Here is a 27,764-nt window from a genome sequence, read left to right as displayed (position 1 = left end):
CATCTTTACACAGAGCAGCAGGCCCCAGGCTTGTGACTAATGGCCTCTGTGTGATTGCTTCTAAGAATGGACACATGTTTGGCCACTGCACCCTCTATAGAAACTGACCCTTGCAGCCTCTCTAGAAACTTAATAGATTTATAGTATGGACTACTAGTAACACCTGTCATTTACCCCAATAGATACAAATGTAATACCAACATGTAATTGATATGTATATCTATATCTATATCTATGATTCTTTGGAGGCATTATCTCCCAGTAGGCTCACCGTCCCTTTGCCTCCTCAGTCTCCATGTAGCTGGGCTTAGCTATACAGCTGGTGTTTTGTTTTGTTGAGAGAGGGTCTCCCAATATAGCCCTGGCTGTACTGAATTCACTATGTAGACCAAGATGACCTTGAACTCAAGAGATCCACCAGCCTGTTTTGCAAGGGCTGTGATTAAAGGTGTGTGCTACCACACCCACCAGCACACTACACAATTTCTTTTTTTTTTTTTGGAAGCAAACAAAACAACTTTTACAGTTTGTTCTTACCTTGTGTCTTTGAAACCCCCTATGTATTTTGCACTTTCCCTGCCCATCTCAGTCCAGACCGTCCATCTGACCGTCCATCCTGCAACACTCCAGGGTCACTGGCAGTAAGGGCAGCCTGAAGGCAAGGGTGGAGATGGGGGATGTGTCTTCTCTCAGAGACTAGAATTCTGGTTTGGGAAAGTTCTTGGGTGTCCCTGGTTCATGCAGGTATTTAGTTTATTTTTGATTTTACAGGAGCCCACAATTGAATCTGACTTTGAATTTCAAAATACTTTTTAAAAAGATTTGGCAATTTTAAAGAGGTTGAAATGTTAAATTGTCGTAATTTGTAGACTATGGGACTTTTAAAGTTACTTATGATTTTAATGTGGGATCTTGGGGACGAAAAAGAAAGGAAGGACTGTGTCTTAATAGTGAGGTGTGTGTGTCAAGTTGACAAGGGGTCAATTGAGCTGGCTAGTCTTATGTCAACTTGACACATACCAAAGTTATTTGAAAGGAGGGAGCCTCAATTGAAAAAAAAAATGCCTTCATAAGGGGCCAGACATTTTCTTTTCTTTTCTTTTTTTTTTCTTTTCTTTTTTTCAGAGCTGGGGACCGAACCCAGGGCCTTGCGCTTGCTAGGCAAGCGCTCTACCACTGTGCTAAATCTCCAACCCCCAGACATTTTCTTAATTAGTGATTGATGAAGGAGCAACCAGCTCATTGTAGGTGGTTCCATCCCTAGGCTGGTGGCCAAGTTCTATAAGACATCAGTAAGGCTAATCAAGCCAGGAGGAGCAAGCCAGTAGGCAACACCCCTCCACGGCCTCTGCATCGGCTCCTGCCCTGTTTGAGTTCCTGTCCTGACTTCCTTCAATAATGAACATGGAAGTGTAAGCCAGATAAACCCTTCCCTGCCCAACTTGCTTTGGGGTTTCATCAAAGCAACAGTCACCCTAAGACACCACCTAACAAGCCAGTTTGCAGTTTTGAAAGTTGAGGCTCAGCTAGTAAGGTAACTAGCCGGAAGTCACATAAGGAAGTAGCGTGGCAGAAGGCAAAGAGTCCCCTTTAGCTGGAGACCATACACAGTGGGAGCTGGACAATCCTCTGCTGTTCTTACTCCTTCCCATCAGCTAGAAAGGGAGCTCAGGGTGAGCCCTCAGGGCTGACCCAAGCCTGTAGCTGCCACCTCGTCCAGCCACACCTATATTAGATTAGATGAAATAGTGCCTCGAAGCCTTGAGATCTTTTGGCATTTCTAATTAGTTCTTTTTTTCTTCCATTTAGTTATTTTGTGGATATCTGTGTGCACACGTATGTGTGGAGGTCATGTATGGAGGTCCGAGTACCACTTGTAGGACTCATTCTCTCCTCTGCCTTGGGGGTTTCCAAAATGCCTTGGTGGCAGGAGCCGGTACCTGCAAAGCCATCTCACAAGTCCAGTGTTTGATCTTTCACAAAACTTGAGCACCTTACGTGGTGAAGGCATATCTAACCTTTTGATATTGTAATAAATCATTTATTATCTACAAACTGCCCAAAAAAGTTACAGAAAAAGCAACCTGAAAATCTTGGGCTGGAGAGATGGCTCAGTGGTTAAGAGCACTGACTGCTCTTCCAGAGGTCCTGAGTGCAATTCCCAGTAACCACATGGTGGTTCACAACCATCTGTAATGGGATCTGATGCCCTCTTCTGGTGTGTCTGAAGACAGTGACAATGTATCCATATAAATCAATCTTTAAAAAGAGGCTTACAGTTTTGTGTTGGGCTGCATTCAGTTATTCTTAGTCACAGGCAGCCAGAGGGCTACAGGTTAAGGCATCTGATAGGCAATGAGGGACAGACTCTTTTCTTTAGATCCTAACAAGGAAAAGGTCTTAGTAAAGGTCTTCCTTCCTCCCTGTTAGCACAGCTGACTTCACGATGGAGGTTGGAAAACTCAGCACACCGACAGCAGTACCTGCCAAAACTAAAACAAAGCCCTAACCCACCTAGTCTCTAAATGTACTAGCCTTGCTTTTTGGTTTCTTCTGGCTAACTGTTCTAGTGAATTGAACTATGTCACCCCAGAATTATGGTTTTTGTGATTAAAAGCTCGCCCCAAGAAAGGCTCAGAGCTACACTGTGATCCTGAACACCCAGTGTAGACAATGGCTGGCTAATACTTTCTATTGGCTTAAACCCTTGTTTGAGTGGTCTTCTCTGGTTAATACCCACTATATTGATCCTCTCCATATCCAGCACAGAACCTGTTATCTCTAAGCTTCTTGACTGTAGCTGAGCATGGAACTGGTCAGCTCACAGCGCTCTATAACGAGGTAAAACCTGAGGGCTTCGTTCAAGTTTCACCTGGGAAATTCGCTGTGTGCAGTAGATGAGAGAACCATATTTAATTAGTGAACCCCAGCAGTGACACCCCTTGAAGCCTTCCTCTTTTGGTAATGCATTTTAAAAATATATTCTCCCTGAATTAATAGCAGGATCTCAAAAACTGGCTCTAAACTCAGCATGTAGCCAAGAAATGACCTTGAACTAATAATCCTGCCTCTGCCTCCCAGGTGGGGATAACGAGTGTGTCCCCTCTGTGTGGGACAAGATGGATATTATTATTGTTATTATTATTTATTGGGGTTTAGAGACAGGTTTTCTGTTTAGCTCTGGCTGTCTTGGAACTCACTCTGTAGCCCAGGCTGGCTCAACACAGAGATCCACCTGCTTCTGCCTCCTGTTTGCTGGGATTTAAAGCATGCACCACCAGGCTTGGTGTGGAGAAAGTTATTTTAATTCAGGACAATAGTTATTCACGAGAGACTTAGGTGCTACATTCATGACTGCAAGCACTGAGAGGTGCCAAGGACTGATTTTGCCACTCTCTCTCCATCTTTATAAGCACTTATAGCTTCCTAGGGAGAAAGGGAGAGAGAAAATACAGCCAAACAAAACCCAAGGCAAAGCTTTAGGTGTAACCTGGGATGAGATGGATGAGGGTTGGGTATCCTCACAGTGGAATACAATCCGGCCAAGCCAGAAACGCCTGGCCTTACCCATGTCTACCCTCTTCTGCCCACGCATACAATGGCTCAATGAAACTTCAGAATTAAGAATGGAGATGGGGAGATACTGGCCATGTGAAACTTTCTCTCATGGACTCATCTTGAGTCTATACTCCGGTGCCTGAACTTTAAAATCTGACCTACCTGAATTTTCAGCCTTTTTCTTGTCTCTTCACAGTGACACTTTTATTCACAAAGTTTCTTTAAATAATGGTTTATAAAATTAAAAATATATAAAATTTAAGGAAAACCTGGATAATAACCCAAACCAGAACTTTCCTTTTTATTATCAGAGGACTTATGCAGACTTGCTGGGAATGCTCACTAGACTAGGGAGGACGGAGATCAGAAAAGACCTGAGCCACACAGCAAGTCTGAGAGGTTGGTAAGGACAAGTGAGTCCGTCTCAAAACAGGGGTGGCAAACCTTACTGTTCCATCAACCTGCTCATGTCCCTTGCTCAGTGTGGCCCAATCCCCACACCTGTTCTTGTGAGCAGGAACCAAACATGGACACCAGTGGTCCAGAATAAGCCACAAGAAGCCACATTCAGAGGGACTCTGGCTGGCCTCAGTCCGTCCTGTCTCCTGCTGTGGCCTATCCTATGGCCTGTGGTCAGTAACTATGGAACAATTTCTATTTGGGGACTATGAAGACTGTCATGGGAGCTGTTAATGGGGCTTGACTTGTGCAGTGACTTGGAGACTGGAAAAGGTGGCATCGCCACTACCATCTTGCTATTTTTTAAAGATTTTTTTTAAATGTCTGTTTCCAGCCTTTCCCTCTACCCTCAGGGACAGAGCTCACCTGTCTGTCCACGGATGGGAGCCATCTACAACTGCCTGCTTGGCTGCTGCCAGTAGAGAACCCGCCCTTCCTTGACTGACACTCGTCATCCTTCCTTGATGGTTCCTTTTCCATGCTCTATAGAACATTTTCCTGGTTTCCTGACATTGCAGAGATGAACGCCTGTAGATGGCATCTGTCTGACAGGACTGCTCATGGTGGGGCTCAAACCTGAGCTTCAGATTAGGACTTTCCAAATCATCCCCCCTTTAAACATTCTAAGTCTTGTCTCTGCTCTGTACCACAGATGCCTTCACTATGCCTCTCCTTCTGGTTGTACTGGATTGGCCCGGGTGCGGCTGTATCTTTGCAGAATGCACTGACCACAGGCTCTGCAGCTTCAGCATCTTGCACAGGGTTGAGTAAATGCTAAGGAACTTCTGGGCCGTACTTCAGAGGTACACTGAGAGCTTCGAGACCTAAGTGTGTTACCAGTGTGTTACCAGTCGTAAGCAGACAGAGCCCCTCCTACTGCCCTTCTATCCCAGCAACAATGTGATTTCAATGTTTCTCTTAAAGGGCAGACAGAAAAGGCAGCTGGAGGGACTGGAAGCTGGTGAGTCATCTGTTCTTGGGTCTAAGTGGCTGTAGACATCTGTGGCTTTCGAGTTACAATATAATAGATGTTATACTACAAGGGAGAGTCCTTTAGATTGGTATCGATGCCAGGAGATTTGCCCAATTAGCATTTCAACTTCCCAGAAATGTCAAAGACAGATTTATTCTTCTATTTAGCTTTCTATGAAAATATAAAAAGCTGAGCAAAAGAAAAGTCATAAAGTTAATATACAAAATGTATCCCATTTAAAAAATGGCACTGAGAGTAATACATCTCTCCAGTTGATAAGATTTTCCTGTAGGCAGCGGCCGGCAGTTAGTGAAATATTGCTCTCTGAGCACGTGCACACTCGGGCTTGTTAAAGATCTCATCTTCTGTCTCTGGAGTGAGTTGGATATTGTCCTTGACTGGAGACAGGGGCTTCTTACAAGAAGGAAGCTTTTCAGAATCTCTGCAAAAATATAACAAAGCCAATTTGGTTCAGGTACTGACGATTAGAGAAACAACAACCCAAATGGTAAAAAGGGCACATAAACCCTTTAAACCCGTCACTGTGTCGTCTATGTCAGCTCCTAGGGAGCACATTCAAGGCTTCACTCAGAGTTCTTCCAATATACTTCTCTTCTTTGTGTCTCTTCTGCTTTTAAAACCACCTTCATGTAGGTGTTAGTCAATTAACACACATGCACGCACGCACACACGCACAAGCACGTATATACACACACAGTACAGTAGCAGAACCAAGAATGCAAAAAAATATATATATATGAATATACAGATATATTATTCTTCTGCTGTTGCCCCCCACGTGTTGGATTACAGGTGTGCATTTAACAGTTTCCTTCAAGTTGGCCATGGATGAACATAAACAACAAGGCTAACAACTGAGCTGTATTTTTTTCTTTTTTTGGTTCTATTTTTCCGAGCTGGGGATCGAACCCAGGGCCTTGCACTTCCTAGGCAAGCGCTCTACCACTGAGCTAAATCCCCAACCCCTGTATTTTTTTTAAAAAACAAATTAAACCAAATGCCCTTCTGCTGGATTAGTGCTCTACACACACTAAAAATCCTATTATGAAAATAACACAGTAACATTTTGTTTCCTATCAAGGAAAATAAAGAACCACTTAGTTATTTTCCCAATAGATCTTTAAGATCACTGTAATGGTTTCTTCTAACACCAACTCTATCAGGTCCCTACCCCCTCAAGATGTGAGTCCCTCTCAGGAGCTTTGTAAGGTCAATTACTTTTATGATATTTGGATTTTACCTTTCCCACTGTGCTCACATCAATAATACCAAAGCAGAATCTGGTAAGACTGCAGAGGCAGGAGGATTTCTGTGAGTTGAGGTTAGTCTACATAGTGAGTTCTAGGGCAGCCCGAGCTATACTGTGAGACTCTGTCTCCAAAGGAGAAAACACAAAAGGAAAGCAATTTAAGCCGGGCATGGTGGTGTAATCCCACCACTCAGAAGGCAAAGGCAGGGGTTTCAGCCAGGCTCTCGGGTCTGCCTGCCTTCACCTCCCAATGCTGGGGTTACAGGTCAGGCAACCACACCCAGATTTTATTAGATATTGAGGGTTCACACTCAGACCCGCATCCTCACAGACAAGTGTTCTCAGCGAGATCCACAACCCCATTTTAAGGAACTTTCCACAAATCTAAATCTATTGGCACACTTCTAACATTCATATGACATCCATGCCATAGGATGTGTGTGGAGGTCAAAGCATAACTTATGTGAGCTGATTCTTTCCTCCCATTATATGGGCCCTGGGACCAAACCCAGATCGGTAGACTTAGAGGTGAGCATATCTGATGAGCCATCTCAATGGTGCCTTTAAATCAACCAGTAAGTCTAACTTTTTTTGAGACAGGCTATTTATCTAGTTTTCTTTCTTTTTTAAAGATTTGTTTATTTATTTTCTGTATATGAGTACACTGTAGGTGTCTTCAGACACACCAGAAGAGGGCATCGGATCACCTTACAGTGCTTGTGAGCCACCATGTGGTTGCTGGGAATTAAACTCAGGACCTCGGGAAGAGCAGTCAGTACTCTTAATCCCTGAGCCATCTCTCCAGCCCCTTTATTTTTCTGTGTAGCTTGTTGTCCTAGAACTCGCTATGTAGACCAGGCTGGCTCAAGTCTGCCTTCTGAATACTGGGATTAAAAGCATGCACAACCACCAGACAGTTTCTTTTACATTTACGCATGTGTCTGTATCTATGAATGTGAGTGCAGCAAGCGGTCCCGAGGCTAGAAAGGATGCAGTACCCTTTAAAGCTGCAGTTAGTTACAGGAAGCTGCAGGTTAACCAACGTGAATACTGGGGAGCAGGAACTGAGCTCAGGTCTTTTGAAAGAGCAGCAGTAAGTTCTTAATGTAGATGCTGGAGGGATGGCTGAGTGGTTAAAGAGCACTGACTGCTCTTCCAGAGTCCTAAGTTCAATTCCCAACAACCACATGGTGGCTCACAACCATCTGATCTGATGCCCTCTTCTGGTGTCTGAAGATAGCTACAGCGTACTCATATATATATAAAGCAAATAAATAAATGTTAAAAACATTCTTATTGTATATAACAAGTACTGTTATAACAAACGGGCCCTTTCTATAGGTGCACCTAACTGAAGTACTTCTCCTGTTAGGTTGCAGAGTCAGTCAGAGAAGCAGTTTACAATTAAGTTTATCCCCCGTCAGCTCCTGCCTAACCCCTTTGCATTCCAGTCCTGAGCAAGGAGAAGGAAAGCAATGTCTGCTCTGGAAAAGAAGCTCCGCGCTGGATTGGGAGCTGAAGGTGAGAGACACGAACTGACTGAAGGCAGAGAGAGCTGGGGACAGGGCTGCAGAAGACAGTGTTCTGATTCAGAAGGGAACCAGGAAACTCACTTTTTAAACCCAAAGTTTTTCCAGAGCTCGCTGATCTTTATCTGCAGTCCTGGCTTGTTCTCGGCATCATGGTGTTTTCTCTTCTGGATGCTTCCTGGCTTCTTGCTCAGGCCACTGACTCTGGCAGGCACCAACGGCTTGATCTTGGTTGCAGACAAAGAGTCCATAGAACTAGACCGACAGAGTCCAGGAACCTGAAGACAGATCGGAATTTTTGTTACTTTTATTTTGCTTGTTAGAGATGTGGGTTTCCCCAAATGCCCAAATTCCCTGCGTTCTAAAAGAACTGCTTTTAACTCTTAGGTGTTCTTTATATACCATAACAGGAAAATAACCCACACGCAATGTAAAGATGACCTAACATGTCTACTACAGAAACTATCAGGTATTACTTTGTTTTCCTTGATCACACTTAATGGTACATCTTAGACATTCTTGCATTTCAACAGTAAACCGAATTGTACTTTAGGAAGTTTATCTGTAAGTTTATCTGCTCTGCCACTGTGTGAAGGTTGCATAGCTGTCCGTAGTTGACTTACACTTCCTGATAGATTTGTTTCTACTCCATGGCTGATGTTTGTTGGTTTGTGACAGGGTCTCTCTAGATAGTTGTGGCTGTCTTGGAATTCCGAGTTCTTCCTGCCACTGCCTCCCATGTGCTGGAATTAAAGGCAAGTGCCAGCACACTGGGACTTTAAGGCTAATTTTTGTCCTGTGCATAGTAACACTGTTTCTCAGAATGGAAAGGAAGGTGTGTAAACAGGTCTTTAAAAGTGATTAATCTGGCAGACTGTACACAAAAGTCGAAAACTTAAACAGAGAGAAGCCCACAGCTCTGCCTGGGTCCAGAGTTTAGGATTTTGGAAATACTCGGCAAATCATTATCACCTTAGGAACAGCCAGTCATCCCATGACCTCATTCTCAGGAATTAATTAAAAATCTTAGGGTAAACAATTATGATTATGTAACATATGCAGAAGTACTTGTTACTTACATGGAAAAAGCCTTTTAGGAAACAGAAAACAAATTCCAATTAACACATAAAGCACTCAGTTAAGTGCAAATGCCATCTGAAGATGCTTGAAAACGCATTTAAAAAAAAAAAAAGATCAGAACACAGGTATTTTAATTTTAATTTTCGATTTTTGCTTGTTTTCCTTTTTTTGGCAAAGATTACACACTGCTTCTGAAATCTGAAAAAAAATAATTCCAAATGTTTTACCTTGTTCCGCCCAAGTATGTCTTTCTTTGGAAAGTGAGGTAAGTGTTGCTTGGAATTCTGACTTCCTTGATTATCAAGTGACTTATTGTTACAATCCGATTCCTAGATTGCCCACATGGAAAAAAAAATTTACTTGGGTTTTTATGACATCATCCAACACTCAACAAAATATGCAAAATGAGAAAGAAATTCAGATAAATAACACAATTTCCCAAAAAGACATAAAAACATGGTTAAGAATAAGAGGCAATGAGTTAGAATGGAAAAGAGACTTGTCAGTTTCACTGAAGAAAGTACCAAAACATCTAACCTGAAGGAACAATCTATAAAGCACACACTGAAGGCTTGAAACCTTATCAGTCACTTCAGGAGCCTGTGAGATGCTGATGCTTATCCCCAAATGGGACATCGTTCTCAGTCCCCAAGCCATGCCAAGAGTCAGCGAACTCCTCAGAAGAGGAGGCAGAAAGTGCAGGAGGGGGAGGGAGGGGATGCTGTGAAACGCTGCCTGGCCCTGACATGGCTGCCACACAGCTCACAGAGCTGTGTAAACCAAGGCAGCAGAAACCCCAGAGCCGCCTGAAATGGTCCCAGGACCCACCCGTCCCTCTACTGAGAAGCTACTGGCAGGTTCCAACTCCCAGAGGGGGGTCAGTCCCCAGGCTGGGACTCTCCACCTAATGTGTTAAAAAGATGGACTTAGGAATGTCGGGTGCCAGGATGGAGTACGGGAGAGACGGGGTGAGGGAAGGTATATGTCGATCACATTTCATTATATGTATGAAACTCTCAAAGACTAAAACAAAACACATATGCTGAACGACAGGGGCTGGATTCTCCTGCAGTCCTGGCAACAGTTCTCAGTCGCTGACCACAGAAAGGCAAACCAGCACAGTTCTACGTCTTAGCTGTGTTGTAAAATGGTAAACACTGAAAACAAAGGCACATCTTCCTTCCAGGTGGGCCTACTCTGACATACTGTGTCAAATGCTTGACTTACTGTAACACTGACTGAGGGAGGGCCCTCTCTGCCTCAGCTCCATGCACAAGACTCTCCATACAGTGAGAGTCCCCCAGTGTTTACTCCCATCAGCAAACAGGAAGGTCGGGAAGTGGGGACTGTACTTGGCGCGTCTCTAAGGTCTCCTGTATTTCTCTTGGAATTCTGCAGTGTATCAGGACCTAAGAGCAAGAGAGACTGCCTGTGTCTTACTGAGTTCTCTGCTGTAGTCAACAGCAGTGGTGTTAACCGGTGAGTTTTGCTTTTGGAGACAAGGTCTCTCTTACTCTATAGCACTAAATGGTCAGTGACTCATACCCAGACCAAGCTAGCCTCAAACTTAGAGCAACCTTCTCACCCCGCTTCCTAACTTAGGAGATTATGGATACACAGTCACACCCATCTTAAGTGATTTATTTTTCAGACAGGGTCTTGGCGTATAGCCAAGGTTGTGTACTAATTTGCAGCCCTCGAAGAACTGCACCAGGCCCAACTGGCTGAACAGTTCTCACAAGAGTGTCATGAGCAAGATTCTGAGATTAGTTAAGTTGCTGCCTTTTAACAATGAACTTGTCACGAAGGCTCCAGTCCTGAAGGTCTAAGTATACAATGAAAGAACTGATAGTCAAAACAAGGCCCAAAGACAGCAAAAACAGAAAGGAAACATGGTTTGGGAGCATCTGTAAATCCAAGAAATAGTAAGCCTAATCGTATGAATTCCATTTTTGAGCATTAAAGCATCTCTCCCAAGTTGTTCACCGCACAGGGTGGCCAGGGGACAGTCAATTAATGAATCGTCCCTTAGTTTTTTGCAGGGAAAGTTCTATTTCTTTTCTTCTTTAGTTGTGTGAGACAGGGTCTTGCTATGTAGCCCAGGAAGGCCTCAAATTCATGATCCTCCTGCCTCACCCTCCCTAGTGCTAGAATTTCAGCATATATGCTCCCATCTGGTTAGGTCCCTATCTAACACCACCTCAGGGTAGAAGACATTTATTCAAGAAGACAGAATGGCTCTCAGCATGAGCAGCCAGCCTGTGTGAGCTGAAGGACCTCATTGTTCAGCTGAAAGCTCACAAAGTGAGCTGGAAAGACATGCTCTGGGGAAAGAAAGCCAAGCCCCCCTCCCCGCAGGAGCTCAGATGCTCGCAACATCCTCCATACAGATGCTTCTATGGAAAAATGGCAGAGAGCTGGCCAACTGTCCTGGTAACTCGAAAGGGCCCAAGAGGCAACATTCCACATGGTGAAGGTTCATTAAATGAAACAAAGACTTCCACATTACAGGACAAAAGTCAACACGGAGGAACTGAAGACAAAGAGAAAGAGAGCTGGTGAGGTGGTTCATTGAGGCCACAGGGCCTGACAACCAGAGTCCAGTCCCTAGGATGCATGTGGGTGACAGACAGCACCAACTCTCTCAAGCTGTCCTCTGATCCCTCCTTGTGCACCAGGGAACATGTCACCAGACAGACAGCCAGACAGACACATACACATGCGCACGTGCGCTCATAAGCGAAATAAACCTAAGTTAAAAAAGAAACAAAAGGAATGAGAGGCGGAAGTGTCAATGGCAGCCAACGGCAGTGCTGGCTGGCAAGGTCCTGAAAAAATAAACAATGTCAATCCAAACGTGTAACCTGATTCCAGTTTTCTCCAAGTTAAAAGAATTACTTCCACATTTTAATGGCTTTTTCTTTTTTCTTTCTTTCTTTCTTTCCTCTGTAGACCAAGCTGGCCTTGAACTCCACCTGCCTTTCTTCCCAAGCCCTGGATAAAGGTGTGCGCCATCGCTGCCTGGCTGATTCTTTTCTTGATTGAATCTGTCCACCGGAGTTCTGAGTGTGTTCAGGCTAGCGAGATGGCTAGGCTGGTAAAGTGAGTATTTTCTCAGGCTATATGCATTACTACATGCCATTCAATATTGAATATTGTTGGGCATCAAAGTTTTGCCAAACATTACTGTGAATTTACAACTTGGTAGTTCTGCTGGAGTCTTAAAGAGCTGTGAGCTGCCATGTGGGTGCTGGGAATTGGATCCAGGCTGTCTGGAAGCGCAGCCAGTGCTCTTAAATCCTGAGCTATCTCTCCAGCCCTGAACACAGGAGAATTTTAAATAAAAGTTGAGGAAAACCAGTTCATTTCTACATGATGGCAAAATTTCCTCAACTGTCTGGTCAACACCCATTTTCCCGTGTTTGAGAAAGCAAAGACTTCAGAAAGAGACTTACCTCTGAGTCTGAGTCCTTACTGGAAGGCTGCGAGAGGCTTGATGTGTTTAAGCTGCATGTGGAGTCTATGCTTTCCTGAGACCGTGAGGACCAGTCCAGCTCATGCAAGGACTGAGACTTGTCACCCAGTGTCCCACTCTTTGAATCACATACGTCAGTGACTGCACAGGCCTCAGGAAGACAGGCGGGGGGCTCACTCTTTCTCCGGAACTGCTGCAATGTAGTTCTCGTTGAGGGACTTGGAGTCCTTGAAAATTCCCCGAGAGTTCCAGACCAACTGAAACAACTTCTTAGTGTCCCCAGAGTGGGTGGGGACATGGTTCCCAAGAATTTGCTGGTCTCAGAAGACTGAGCCTCATCCTTAGGAGACCCAGTTGCATCGCCTGGAATGTGAGTGTTTGGACTGTGCGTCCCATTTGTGACAACTGGCTTTTGTCCTCCTGTGTCTGGACAGTCCAATGCTCCAAGGAGGCTGGTGGTGGCTTTGCCAGTGGCAACAGTTTCATTTGGAGGCTGGTTGCTTCCTTTTTTTGGTATGAAGTTGTCAAAATCTGGAGAACTGCAAAAAAACCTAACAAGAAACAGGACGATGGAAGACCTTAAGTACTTCAGGGTCTACTCCCAAATCTATCGAGAGTCACACATCTACTTTCATACACAAGGATCTTGCATTTTAATTGAGGTTTATTTTATATTATACTTTCTTTTGACAGTCTCTCTACATAGCTTTGACTGTTCTGGAACTCAATATATAGACCAGGCTGGCTTCAAACTCACAGATATTTGCCTCCCAAGTGCTAGGATTAAAAACTTGTGCCACCATGCCAGGATATATATATATATATATATATTTATTTATTTATTTATAATAACTACTACATTTTTAGAAACTTATTTACATAGTAACACAGAGCCCAGGATTCTTTAATCCTTATATCTGGAAGATAAGAGACGGGGAACTCTGAGTTTAACGTAAGCTTGGTCTACGTAATTCTACATCAAGCAGAAAGCTAAACAAAACAAAAATCAAACGCAAATAATCCTCTGCCTCAGTTCATAGCTGCTCTTCCCCAATTAGTCTACGGTGTTATTTAGTATATTTCTAGACCTTAAGAGATAAACTGAACTATTTATAGGGAAAATATTAATATTAATGAAGGTAATTAAGACAGATCAGACCTCAAAATACTGTAAGAGGAGAAACATCGAAAAAGGAAAACAGAATCCTAAAGGAACAGAATCCACCAGCGTGTATCTGCAGGAGCTAACAGTTCTTTTGCACTTTGATTCTCTGTGGAAGATCACAGAACTGACGGGTGTGGAAGGGAACAGCAATGCATTCTGGTCTGAACTACTATGGTGTAGTGACTCCTGCAGAACACAGAACCTAAGGAAGGAGCCTCCGGCAGGTCCGTGAGAATCTTCAGACTTAACTCTACATGTGGCTGGTAACATGTCGTGGGCTAGAGTCCTGAACCAGAAGACAGGGAGCTGGGCAGGGGTCCACTGGTTTCTTCTTCCTGACTGTAGGTGCAATGTGACCAGCTACCTCCCGCTCCTTCTCACAGACATGAGGTACTCTTGAAACGTGACTTGAGACAAACCTTTCCTTCTATAAGTTACTTTTGTCGGGCATTTTTGTCGCAGCAACAGTTCAAGTAACTGAGGTATAGGACATCTACGAAGGCCCACACGCAGCAGGCTTCTACTAGCTAGCTTCAACGGCCCGAACTCAAATGGTGCCCTGCAGCCACCATACCTGCTTTTGGTCCCGGGAACCACGATGGCACCACATTCTTCATTCCTCCTCTGTAAGAATGTTGCGAATTTATTCCTCGTTCTAGACGGGGTATGTGCATCTGTCTTGTGAGCAGTCCCACCATCAGGGCAGGGTACGGACATTTCAGAAGAGTTGGGTGAGGTGCCATTCCCACAGCTATTTTCCCTGATCTTCTTTGTAAGTGACGAATACTGGCTCAACAGGTCATCTTCAGACAGCGCTTCTAAAATAAACAAAGGCCCAGGTAAATGGCCGGGCGTCTTCCCTTCCTGGTTATCTGCCTTGGATGGTACACCCCAAACCCTGCTGCCAAAGGCAAACCGTGCTTTTTCTCCTGCACACGTCGAGCAAGGATTCTACATGCAGCTACACATTTAGTCCAGCTTTGGGTTTTGAAAGCTACACCTCATAAATTATAACTGAAAAATGATTACCTTAGCTCTATTTTACCATTTTCCAAATTTAATGTCAATTAACATTAATGTCAATTATATCCATGATTTCACATGAAATTATACTAGTAAGATTTTAGGGCATAATAGATTCTGAATGACTACATTTTTGTTTAAGTGTAGAAAAAAACTGGAGGGCAGCTTATATATAAAGCTATGATTAACGATGGAAAGTTTTTAGTGCTCCAATACAACCAGCCACCATTTACTGTTGTGGTTTCTGAGGTAAGTGTGACTGTGTTCCAGCTTGGCTCTTCATTACCAAGCTGGAGGCCAAAAAAGGCTGCAGGGTCAAACGTAAAATGCAAAGGTGACAGCCTAGGAAAGCAAGAACATGACAGTGCAGAGGACTTTAAGCGCAGCTAGCTGGAACTCCTAGTGTCTCACGGGGTCCCAGTGACAGCTCCTGTTACCTCAAGACAAGGATCTGTAGTGAGTTGTACACCCTAAGAGACTGAGTCTAGAGCTCCAGATTCCCGGACTTTCTCTAACTCACTCAAATATTTTATACACGAACACACTGTAATGAAAATGTAAGACACAGGGGCCACAGTTTCAACAACTACACAGAAGTTTAAAATGTCACAGCACCTGGCTCCAACAGCACCTGGAGAAACTCAACCCAAGCTCAGCCCGTAACAGAGAAAAGGATAAGCAGGCTAGCGGGAGTGATCAGTCTGTGCAGCAGGAAAGGCAGCCTGGAGCAGGCACCAGTGCACCTGACCCGTCTGCAGGAGCAGAGCACACCAACCACCACACCCACTGTCATGGCTACGCCACGACCAAGGAGCTCGATTCCATCCGACGCAACCCAATAGAAAGGAAACTTGCAGCCTGAAGAGAAATTTCCTTGGGTCACAACTGCTACCTCAAAATATCTGAAGGGCGGGGCTGGGGATTTAGCTCAGTGGTAGAGCGCTTACCTAAGAAGCGCAAGGCCCTGGGTTCGGTCCCCAGCTCCGAAAAAAAAGAACCAAAAAAAAAAAAAAAAAATATCTGAAGGGCAACAGGGACTGGCTTAGTCCAGTATTGGGGGTTTCAAACTACAAGACATGAGTCAACTGCACTGGGTTGGTAAGATGGCTCAGTGGCCATTTGCTATGCAAACCTAACGAACTGAGCTCAACCCCCAGAACCCATATAAAGTTGCACAGAGAGGCAGAGTTGTCCTCTGACCCCAGTGGTGCATAGCGGCAAAACTGCACTCCCCACACATACAATAGTAATAAATAAAAATAAATTAGCTGTATTTCTAATTCTATATTGGCATGGATTAGAACTGAAATATCATCTTCAAGAGGATAAAAACATCTGAAAATATAAGAATAAATTTGACAACTGATTCTCAACATCTTTATACAGAACAGGAGATCTGCCATTTGCTCTGAATTATTGATTTAGTTAGTTAAATCACCATAGTTTTTTTTTTTTTTTTTTTTTGGCACCTTGCTTCTAAGGGTGTAGTCTACCGTGTCTGCACAGTTCCTCTGAACTTGGTACAAACAGAGGACTCCCTTTTCTTAGAAGGGCTTCCTCTTCTCTGCCTGATCTGGGGAGCCTGAACCCCAATATTCTCCCTGAGCAATGTCACATTGTCTTTGGCAAACTTGTAAGTTTAACTTCCTCTTTCCTGATAAGAACCCACCCAGACAATACCTGGGATTCCTGGACTGTCTCTCTATACAAATGAGGCAATCACAATACATTAAACTCTAGCCGATGAAACATCACCCCTAAGAAGAGCAGTTTCCCACTCTTCAAAGGGAAGTTCATATACAGCCAAGGCTCACCCTTACTACGGTAAGAAAAGTGTGTTTAACAGGAGACGCAGAGTGAGCGCCCAGGTAAGGGGTGCAACATGTGCAAGGCAGCTACGTGAGAAAAGGGAAACTAGGGGCCAACAGCACAGACAATGGCACTGCCATAACAACTTGAGGAGCATGGGGTCTCATAGTCCACCTTCCATCTCCATCATCTCTAAATAGAAGAGTCACAAGGGAGAACTAACGGGCTAAGTCAGGGAAAATGCAGTTAGGGCTTAGAAAAGACCTCTGAGAACTGACCAACAACCACCAGGATTTGGAAACCATGACGTACATACATACCATTTCTTGGTCTCTTCAACACGCAAGGCTTCCTGGGAAGATTTAACCCTTTAGTACTAATCACTTGTTTAAGGCCCACAGTACTTGGCTTTTCCTTCAACTGAGGAGCATGGGAAACACTATTCACCTCAAGTCTAGGACAATAATTCTTGTGCCAAATGCTACTGGCGACAGGTGACTTCTGACATGCTTTGTCATTCCAGCTATGGCTTCTTGAGTGGGCTGGCTAGAAAAGAATAAAGAAAAGGTAACTTGAACAGGAGAAATGACCATTTCCCCATGTCTGCTTATAGTAATGTTCAATTACTGTTCAAAAAAAAACTTCTGAGGCATGTTTTCAAACCAGTCACCCACTTACTCAGAAATCTGTTTAATTCTATTACTATTATTTTAAGATTTATTTATTTATTTTATGTAGATGAATACACTATCACTCTCTTCAGACACACCAGTAGAGGACAGGGCATCAGATCCTATTATAGATGGTTGTGAGCCACCATGTAGTTGCTGGGATTTGAACTCAGGACCTCCGGGAAGAACAGTTAGTGCTCTTAACCACTGAGCCATCCCTCCAGCCTAAAATCTGTATCATTTTATTGATCTGTTTGAGGCAGGGTCTCCTGAAGTCTAGGCCTCCTGCCTCAGTCTCCCACATGCTGGGATTACAACCATGAGCTCCCAAGTCTGGATAGAAATTTGTTGAGTTCAAACCAGAACAATCTAGGTTACAACGTTCGAGTTTGTATCTGACTCACCATGCTGAAAAAGAGAAAGCTGTTCTGGTAGACATTGAATCTCCCATAAAACTTTGGAGAAAGGGCTTAAGCCAGTTAATACCCCAAGGTAACAGTTTCACTGATAGATTTATGATTACAACTGTTACCGAAGACTGCTAAAAATGTTGGTAATGCTATTACCATAGACAAAGGCAGACAAGACCAGAAAGTTAAGATACAGAAAATTGGGCTGGGTGGTGGCACACTCCTTTAATCCCAGCACCTGGGAGGCAGAGGCAGGCAGATCTGAGTTCTGCACAATGAGTTCCAGAACAGCCAGTTATGTAGAGGGACCCTGTCTCAAAACACAAAAAAGAAACAGAAAAATCTTCTGAATGTCACATGACCAATTCCCAAATGTACTAAAAACCAAAAAACGTCTTTTTGCTGAAAGGAAAAGAAAAAAAAAAAAAAAGACACCATTTAAATCACGTTCTGAGGACTGACAAGGAAGGTTAACTTAAGACTGGAGAACAGAAAAACAGCCTCAGCAGTGTGGTTCTCAGAATTAAATCCCACAGATGCATTTACTGAGAAAAACAGGCAAGAGAAAAAAAAAAAAAAAGACTAGAAACCCACACTCGAGGTCAAATAATTTGCTGCATAACTGACTTCCCTGTGAAAAGAAATGGCATAGACTTGAGTTTCTGAATCATGGCCATCTCAGCAGCTCAGAACCCAGTCACTGCAATGATTTGTGTCAAAGGCCTTCAGCATCACTGCTGGTGACATCACTGAACGGCTAATTCAGATGTGTAGATAAAAACACAGCCAGCACTCTCCAGACTTTCATCTCAGTAATGACTCCCAACAATAAGATAAGTTAACGCAGGCTCTGTGCATAAATGGCCAAGCACTATATACACGTATGCTGTCCTCCAAGAACAAAAGGAATTACAGTAGCAAAAAGAATGTGTTAAAGACATAAACATGACCTGAAGAGGTGGCAGACGGTAACGGGACACCGAGTTGTAAGGCGCGTATACAACGGAGACAGCAGTGAGGAGTTCAGACACACAGGCAGGGGGAGCTCAGAGTACTTGACAAATTAGCCTAAGAGCTCGTACTCAAGGGTCATGTTTTAGGATTCAACAGTGCCAAGTGCCAGAGTCTGAGTGATGTAGGATGAGACAGAAGGTGCTGACTGTATCACACGCTGGTCTTCAAGATAGCAGGAGTCAGTCTTTACTACTAAAGAGCTAAGACACCTGTACCTTTAAGAGATAACTTCCTAGGATCAAGTTAATAACTTTTTAAAGTAATTGGCTAGATGGGGTGGCACATACCTTTAATCCCAGTACCCAGGAGTCAGAGGCAGACGGAGTTCGAGGCCATCCTGGTCTACATAATGAGTTTCTCGATAGCTAAGACTTTACACTGAGAATCTGTCTTAAAAGAAAACCGGAAAGACAAGATCTCACTGTATAGTCTGGGCTAACCTTGAACTTGTGGCAATCCTCCTGTCTCAGCGCACCCAGTTCTGGGATTACAGATGCCTGCCACAACACTAGGTGAAGTCATTTTCACGCACACTCTGCATAGTGCTGAGTACAGAAGTACTTCACAGATGCTAAGCAAAGAAAGACCTGTCTCAAAGTTCTTGAGACAAAACTAAAACATGCTTTTATGTAACAGCTGTTAAATGTTACCATAGTGTCCGGACTGTAGTCATCAATCTGCTCAAAAGTATTTATATCTCTATTTCCAAGTGCTATTTGAAGAGCTACGGAATCATCGACATACCTAGGTTGGTGAGGTTAAGGAAAATGTCCCCATTAGCAGGCAACAGAACCATACCGCACTAAGATATGAAAATGCTCTCTATTATCAGAGAATCTTCAAGGTTTATGGTGTACATAAATCCCACTTACTGCTCACATCAGCACCACTGAGACAAGAAGCAAGGTTGCTGGCCTGTGTCTCTGCAGGACCTACCCACCTTCCTGAAGGGGAGCCTGAGTCAACCCCTGCCCCCCACATTTCCAGAGATATGGAGAGTTCTAGCTGCTACCTAAGGAACTCAGGCCCCTGCAGTGCCCGAGTACTGGAGACCAGTGGCCCTGGAAGGAGCACTGTGCCCTGGTGACTAGAGACCCTCTGAGCAATCAGGCTTCCCTCAGCAGCTCTCGGGTGGACACCTCTGGTGTGCTTACTCAGAGCACCTGACCTGCTGTGGGGGCTGTCAATTCCACTGGAGCAACCACTTGCCACCACAGACAAGCCTCAGGTTTACACTCAATTTTCACTACCACGGTTTTTTCAAAGATAAGTAAAATAGTACAATCTGCCCCATGAAAAATAACACCAATTTCCAAGGTTTTTTTGTCTTTCTTTTCCAGTAAAGGCCACTACTACTGATAACGTTAATAGAATAAGTGAAAAATTCAACCACACGGCTCAGAAAGGATACTGCCCAGCGTACGTGAGTGTTTCGGGATTAACGTCGTCTCCATAGGCGTTCAGAGGGATAAGCTTCCTTTGGATGGGGTCGAACACTAGCTGGTAGAGGAAAGTGTTGTTGGCGCGAATAAACCCTGTGATGTAGTCCTCTGGCACCGTTATGTTCATCTTGAGATAATGCCCAATTTTCTTGATAACCTAACAATGGATATACCAGTACAGGTAAAGCTAAAGACAGGAGTGACACTGGAAAGTCCACACCTGACACTGGAAAGTGAGGCAAAACCCAAGTGCTTTTGTCTACACTAAAAAGACTTAACAGAAAGAAAACACCACACCACATCACTCAAAGCTCTGATCTTATAATCGGTTTTGTACTGCTCGCCCAAATGCCAAACATCCAGCTTATGTCAAGTGCACACGTCCAGTTGTTAAAACATTTAATTCAGAAAAAACAAACAAACAAACAAACAAACAATAAATTTGAGAAATAAAGAGTTAGTTCAAGGCCATCCTTAGCTACATAGTAAGTTCAAGGGCAGCTGGTATTCATAAAACCTTTTCTCAATAAATCTTTTTCAGGGGCTGGGAAGATGGCTCAGTGGTTAGGAGCACTGACTGCTCTTCCAAAGGTCCTGAGTTCAAACCCCAGCAACAACATGGTGGCTCACAACAACTGTAATGGGATCCGATGCCCTCTTCTGACCTGTAGATATATATGCAGAACACTGTGTATATAATAAATAAATAGATCTTTAAAAAAAAAAATCTTTTTAGGGGTGGGGGTGAGGTCTGAGATGATGCAGGAGTCAGAGTGATGGCTTGGTGATTTCTATTAACATATAAAGAGCTTTTCATTTAGTGCATGTGAATTAATAGCCACATTTCTGCTTACACTTCTAATTCAGTATATTGATAGCTATAATCCACATAAACAAAAATCCCTACCACACAAAACTTTTAGACCAGAAGCCGGAGAACCATTCCCAGGTACTAGGACCCAGGAGTCAAAGTTCTTATTTAGTCACTTTCCCCTTCTGTTAACACTCACAGGCTTTAGACAGCATTTAAAGCCCAATTTGAACTCCTGCAAGTGAACTGTTGCCTCACAAAGTGAAGGTCTCTCCTACCTTCACAATGTCGGGGTTGTTGGCCAGTCTCAGGACTTTGCAGGCCTTTGCCAAGCCGATCCCACGCAGGGAGGCCAGGTAGTCACAGCCCGACAGAATGCACATGTACCGGAACTTCTCCTCCGTGAACACATCCCCCAGCTGCTTGCACATGCCTAGCCGTGCCTGGTCCACTTCCAGTCCATTTCCAAACTGATCCATTTTTAAAATCACCTTCACAGAGGAGAAATGGTCAATGCCCAGAAAGACACTTTAGTGCCATTATCTAAGTCACCACAGTAAGTCTAAGGAATCGTTCTGCTCTGCGCTGCAACATTCCTATTTTACTTTTACAGTGGTCAACCTTTGATTACTGGTACTGAGGCAATATCTGTTTATTGCAGGATATATGGAAATTTAAAAGAACCTAAAATTGTCCACACCCCATTTATCTGTCACCCAGTGTAATATTCTGATGGCCATCTTGCAAGCACTCTCTGAAGATGCATATACATATTATAGCTGTTATCAAAAGGTATACACACACCTATAGCTTTACCTCTTACTCTCCGCTTAATAGATCACTGTAAATTTCATTATGTTCATTTATACATTATTTCTAAATAACTGAGTAATACCCCAGTCACACATAAATTAGTTAACCAAACCTAATAAAAAATGTAAGGCCTGTGTTATTAATATTAAACAGTAAAGCTGGCGGCACGGTCTGGGGAGGAAGGAGAACGCAAGTTGAAAGCCTGCCAGGCTACAGTATGAGTCTGAGCCCCGTTAGGCAGCTTAGAAATTCAGTCAGAGCAGAGTAAAGAGGGCTGTAGCTCCGTGGTAAGGAGTTCTTGTCTAGCAGCCAGGACGATACACAGAGTCAATCAGGAGATGAGCTAAACACTAAAGAATCCATAGGCTGGATGCAACTTAGTGGGAGACGCTTGTCTGGCATGCGTAAAGCCTAGTGTTTGATCACCAGCAACCAAAAAAGCAAACCAAACCAAACTCCAAATGGTAAGAGAGCTCTCAATCTGGAAGAGCACAGAGCCTAAAGCATCAATTAGCAACAACAAAAATGAACGGTATTTAAAACAAAAATCAAAAACATAAAATGTAAGTCACAGACATTAAACAGGTACTCCAGGAGAGGAAGGTTTTAGCTCAACACCCACAGCTCTCCCCAACACCATGTGTAACTGGTGCAGTGCAATACCTTCTTACAGCCAAACGCGAGGAGGTCAGAGTCCTCTGTGATGACGGCTTGCACAATGCCAGCTTTGTTGAGGTAGGCCAACTGAGCGTCAGCTTCATAGGGAGCCACGAGGCAGTCCACTCCCAGGGCCCGAGCAGCCTGTAAGAGACCACAGTGAACAGAACCACACATGACCTGGGGACATAACCTGCCTCCAGTCACAGGTGAATACAACTTTCCAAAAAATGTTTCCTTTTAAGCAGAATACTTCTACTTTTACTTGTAAGAGTCCTGCCTTGTGCATGATGAGAAAGAAGGACTGACAGCCAACGCTGTCCTGACCTCCCTGCAATCGTGGTATGTGCACGCCTGCCCCCACCCCCACCCCACACCGTCACCCCCCCAGAAAAATCAATTTATAAATTGAAAAGAAATTATGTTATATCTTTGTGGTGGTGTAAGCTAAAACGTTCAATACTTTAAATTATATCTTAAGAGTTGTTATATCCTGAAAGTATGTAAGATATGTGGTTAGACCTGTCCATGCAATTTTCCTTGTAAATGCTGCAGACTGCCTTGTCAGGAGACAACTGTCTAACACAGTGCAGATAAATTCTAGACCACCGCTGCTGCAGCTACACGAGGAGGACATCCTGCTGCCTTTCTCCTTTTTCTCTTGCTCACCGAGTGTTCTCTTGGCACCTCTACTTGTGTCCAATCGGTTTGTCCTCTGCTATACATGGGACTCTCTCCAGGGGCAACAGAGAACATGTAGTTTCTCTGTACCCCACTGCTTTCCAACTCAGCCATCATTAATAGTCAAAAGAAATGTCCACATGATAAAGAAGCATGGGGTAAGCCTTGGGCGTTTATTTTAGCTCAGAACCAGGCAGCAGGACACAAAGAGCTGACCCTGGCTTTAAGAAGCAGTTTCAACACAAACCTAGAATGAGGAAAGTGGGGTCTGGGACTAAGAAGCTTCTCAGCAGGGCCAGATTACACAGGTTCTGCACAGCCCCTCAATCTGCGACCCCTCTGGCCATCATTTGAAATTATAAAACAAAAAACAAAAACAAACAAACAAACAAACAAACAAACAAAAAACCCCTCGAGTTGATGGTTAAACACAGATGTGACCAGTGGCCTAAGAAACCAGCCCACGGGCATCTGTCAAATCCACACACAACATCCCAAAGTGGTGCAGGCAGCGATGGGAGTATCACTTTGCATCCTGACTCCTCCTGCACTGACGCCCTCCTTCCTCCCTTTCTGACATCTGCCCTCTACTTGACAACAATCTCCTCCCCTGCTTTCCTTGCTGTCTCATTAATAAACGACTTACAAGCAGCTCAAGTGAGCTTAGCCATTTGTTCTTATGGCTTGGCTGTTTCTTACGAACTCACTTTTATTACTTTGTGGGCCATGGCGTGCGTAATGTTGACAGAGCGAGTGAAGCACTCTCGGGCTTCTGACACTTTCCCCTCTCGAAGAAGCTGCTTCCCTTTAAGAAGGTTGCTTTGTCGTCTCCTGAAAGGGAAAACACGACTAAATATAAAGAACCACCTATGGGCAGACTCAAGAAACAAAAATAAAACATGTAAAACAGCAGTTATAGTAACTTTGCTAGAATGGCATATCAGTCCAGACAAGAGTAAATGAGGTGGGCTCCTCCTCCTCCTCCTCCTCCTTTGGAGACTAGGTTTCATGTAGCTCAGGCTACCCTTACTCTCACTAAGTAGAAGATGAGCTAGAATTCCTAACCCTTCTGCCTCTACGTCCCAAGCACTGGGACCTCAGGCAGCATCACCAGTCTAGCTGAGCACGTGATTAATAAAGTGTGCAAGTGGTGCAGCACAAGTGATAGGAGATTCCCCACAGCCTTGTCTCACATCAAAAGATAACAGTTTTAACACGTGGTAACAATGTAACACAAACAGAACACTTGAGGGAATCAGTTGATGTACCATGCTATACACAAAATTAAGGCTTTAGAAATTTGGTATCATATGGCCGACAGCATCTGGCCTTCACACAGCTTAGCTAGATGTTAGTAGGAAGTCACTCACTCTCTTCGAGACCGCTCCACTTCCTTTTTAGAAGGTAGAGTACATCCGTCAAATACGAGAATCGGCTTGACCCCATAAGAAAGCAGCATATTAACAAACTTCATACAAAATCCTACATACCTACGGGAAAGAAAAGGAAAAAGCATTTGTGTGCTTTGAGTCTCTTAAACTTCTATATTATTATTATTATTATTTTGCTTTATTTAAGACCAGATAAAACAACTATAAAGAAGAATTTTGTTTTTTGCCACTAAACTTTCCAAAAGAAACAGAATTAGATGGGTTCAAATCCCTCTGTGAATATTTAGAAGACATGTAGTAGTAGTCAGGAAGTTATTTGATTCTTAGGCCTTTCTCAACTGTAGATGAAAAGGTTTTGATATCCTTCGATCCTCACATTTTATTGTTGTTCCAAATACCTTTTATTCTTTCATTTAAAAGAAAATGGTTTGAAACATCTCAAATCTATTGGAAAGTTTTAAGACTACAACAAACACTTGACTCCTTCCACAACACCTTATCACACCCAAGAGATCTGACAGTATTATTTACCATAGGAAATTTTGTACACCCTGCCAAGAATGTCTCTCAGAACCAGAGATCTCTTGGTTAGTGTTGAACAACATGGTGCTCAGGGTATCTGGTTTTCACCACAGTCCACGGCAATGTGTGAGCACTGCCAACATGCATCCAGAAGATGGGAAAGAGTGGATACGGAGCTCCTGAGGGAGGACACTAGTGCACCATGCCGTTACTGTTCCCAAATCCGGGATCTAATGGCACTTAAACTCTTCTTTCAAACCAAAGGTACTCACTTCTGGGAACACATGCTGGGGACAGTGACAAGGACGCTGCACAGAGAAGAGTGGCTACAACGATTAACTATCAGAGCAGATGGGAACAAGCAAGGAATTGTAGAGCTTTAAAGCAAAAGTACTCTTTCTCTAACTGCAAAGCATAGAGCACCAGGCGCCACTCACTCATTTTACTTCTAAGTCAGCACACATCGATGTCAACCTTTACAGTGTTTATTCATAAGTGTTCATCATTAGCTTATCCCCAAATTCCAAAGTGGTGACCATTTCTGACTAACACTGCTATCCCACAGGAAGACAAAGTAAAGCAATTCATTGTACCAAATATGACTTCTAAGTTGTCAGGGGAAATTTTTAAATCCATAGTAGATATTAAGCATTTTAGTTTCACATACAGTTTCAAAAAAAAAAAAAAAAAAAAAGCACATCCAAAACTAGAAAATAAGTTTTGTTGGTTAAGTTTGTGGTTGGAAAGCACGTCTTTCTAGTCCTTAGACAAACCAGTATACATTCCAAACCTACCTATCCGTAGGTTCCCCTTTGGCTAGCTTTTCAGCACAAGCAATAGCTCCTTTGTGAAGCCAGCAGTAGGTGTCCACCGCCACTGCCTGTCCTTTGTACTTCTTCACATTAACGGGTTCAGAAGCTTCTTTGATGAACTGAAGTAATCCTTGAATCCCCATGGTTCCGCCAGGTTAACTACACGATACAAAAGGAAGAAGGGGGAAACAAAACATTAAAGCAAGGCCTATCGACCAAAAAAGCTTTAGAAAAAGAAATTCAGCCTGGAGTCTAGGACTGAAACTAACATGACCGGCCCTCTCCCCGGAACTTCTGTAGCTCGGAACTTCATCAACCACCAACACTAACCTTAACACCACCAGGGAGTTCCTTTGTGGCTACTCTTTCCAAAATGCTTTCATACTTATAATCCCAACAGTCCTAGGCACTTGGAATTAGGCATTAAAACTTCCGAGTCAAAAAAAAAAAAAAAAAAAAAAACTTCCGAGTCTCTCCTTTGAAAAGGATAGCATTATGAGCCTATACAGCTGCATGCTACGGTATCATACATTCACCCTATATTAAAGGGCCACATCCAAAATTCAGTGAAGTTTGGAGAAAGACAGAGATGTCAACTGAAAAGCAACCAGAATTATGGGAACAGATCTGTCTGTGCTTTTATATGGCAGTAATCACACACCATCAGTATGGCTTACTCCAAACAATACTCTGGTAATTAGCCCTGGTGGCACCTAGGGGTAATTTCACCAGACTCACTGAAGGCTATACCTTTCAAAGCCACATGCAACAGCGTCTCTGTACAAAACAGCTTCAAACAACAGCAACAAAAAAACTTATAATCTCAGCAATTGCTTGACATTTCCCAATACAAGTATCTCTATCTAAGATCAGGTTATTTGTGTTGCTCTGTGTGTGTGTGTGTGTGTGTATGCAATGAGTGTGTGGGTTCACACATGCAGAGATCAGAGCAAGGCAGTGGGTGTCTTCCTCTATTGTTCTCTGTCTATCCCCTTGAGGCAGGGTGTTATTGAACCATCAAGGCCCAGTGAGTTCTTGGGATCAACAATCTATGCCTCCCAACCGCTGGGGTTACTAACAGGCAAAGGCGCACAGGGGGATTTGATTGGGGGTTGGGGAGCAGGGCTGTCTAACTTGGGTCCTCATGCTTGCAAGAGGAAGGGATCTTACCCACTGCAATTATTCTTTATGTGTACGATGCACATGTGGTGGAGTTTGAACTGGAGCACGTGAAAGGCAGTTCACATTGAGACAGTCCTTTAGCTGTTTGAGTGGCATATGCCTGGCTAGAAGGGCCTTAAGCTGAGCTTCCTGGGATTTTCCACTGTTTGCCTCCCCTCTCTCAGCAATGTGGTCACAGGGGCAGGCACCTGATTCAACAGACCGGAGATCATGTTCTTAAAGACTACATATGGGAACAGAGGTGCCCTGTGGACACGAGAATAAAGTGACAATGCTCTTGGCTAGCAGTCCTGACACTTCTGAGGTTCATTTACTTTTAAGGCCATCATGCCCATTAACTATGATTCCCTAGACGGGGCATCAATTCTTAATTTCAGGCAATTTGGGTGCAGGTGGGTCTGTGTAAAACCAGTCCACTACGTTTAAAAGACAGCGTCTCTAAAACGTGGTTTCATGCACACTGAGGGAAAAAAGACATAATTACATTTCGGGAAATTTCCGTAAGTTCCTTCTAGGCCAAGTAAATCTCGAATAAATATTTCCTCTTTAGTATAGTGGTGACTGAGCGCCATGTGGCGCATCAACACCAGAAGGTCGCCGGTGGTACCCGAGGTAACAGCAGCAGCGGCTTCACTTGTCTTCCGAATAAACAGGCATGGCCCGCAAGCCCATTCCAAGCGCCGTGGCTCCTCAAACCTGCATATGAAAGGACACATACAAAGAAAACTCGTTGCTCGATACCAGTGGAGGTAGGGACACTGGTCAGGCCGCCTCTGCGGATATCGGGAGACCCGGCTGCTAAGGAAGTTGCGAGCCGGAGTCCACCGCGCGCTCCACGCTCACTTCCCGGAGGTCCGGGTCTCGCGCCGAGGGGCAGAGGACAGACGGAGCGGAGCCGCGGGGACCCCACCCAAGGGGCTCTCTCACCTGGGGTTCAGAACACCAGCGAGCTGCTGTAGCTGCAAGCGCAGCCATGGACCTTTCAATTTGCGCGGGATCGAGAGGCCCCGCCCAGCG

General features: G+C 43.9%; 1 protein-coding gene across 2 annotated transcripts; it reads right to left on the bottom strand.

The window, feature by feature from the left end:
• Positions 1–5,119: 5,119 nt before the first annotated feature.
• Exo1 (exonuclease 1) lies at positions 5,120–27,740 on the bottom strand. 2 transcript variants are annotated; one of them, NM_001107198.2, is given in 15 exon segments: positions 5,120–5,432; positions 7,874–8,067; positions 9,097–9,198; positions 12,325–12,895; positions 14,084–14,327; positions 16,662–16,887; positions 19,087–19,180; positions 19,848–20,035; positions 20,968–21,180; positions 22,166–22,303; positions 23,548–23,671; positions 24,211–24,330; positions 25,548–25,724; positions 27,232–27,443; positions 27,675–27,740. In NM_001107198.2, coding segments are annotated over 13 exon segments (2,511 nt in total). In that variant the 5' UTR covers positions 25,709–25,724; positions 27,232–27,443; positions 27,675–27,740; the 3' UTR covers positions 5,120–5,296.
• Positions 27,741–27,764: the final 24 nt, after the last annotated feature.

Source organism: Rattus norvegicus, chromosome 13 (genome assembly GCF_021556685.1).
Source record: "Rattus norvegicus strain SHRSP/BbbUtx chromosome 13, alternate assembly SHRSP_T2T, whole genome shotgun sequence".
NCBI lineage: Eukaryota > Metazoa > Chordata > Mammalia > Rodentia > Muridae > Rattus > Rattus norvegicus.
This window is presented reverse-complemented; position numbering and strand designations above follow the sequence as displayed.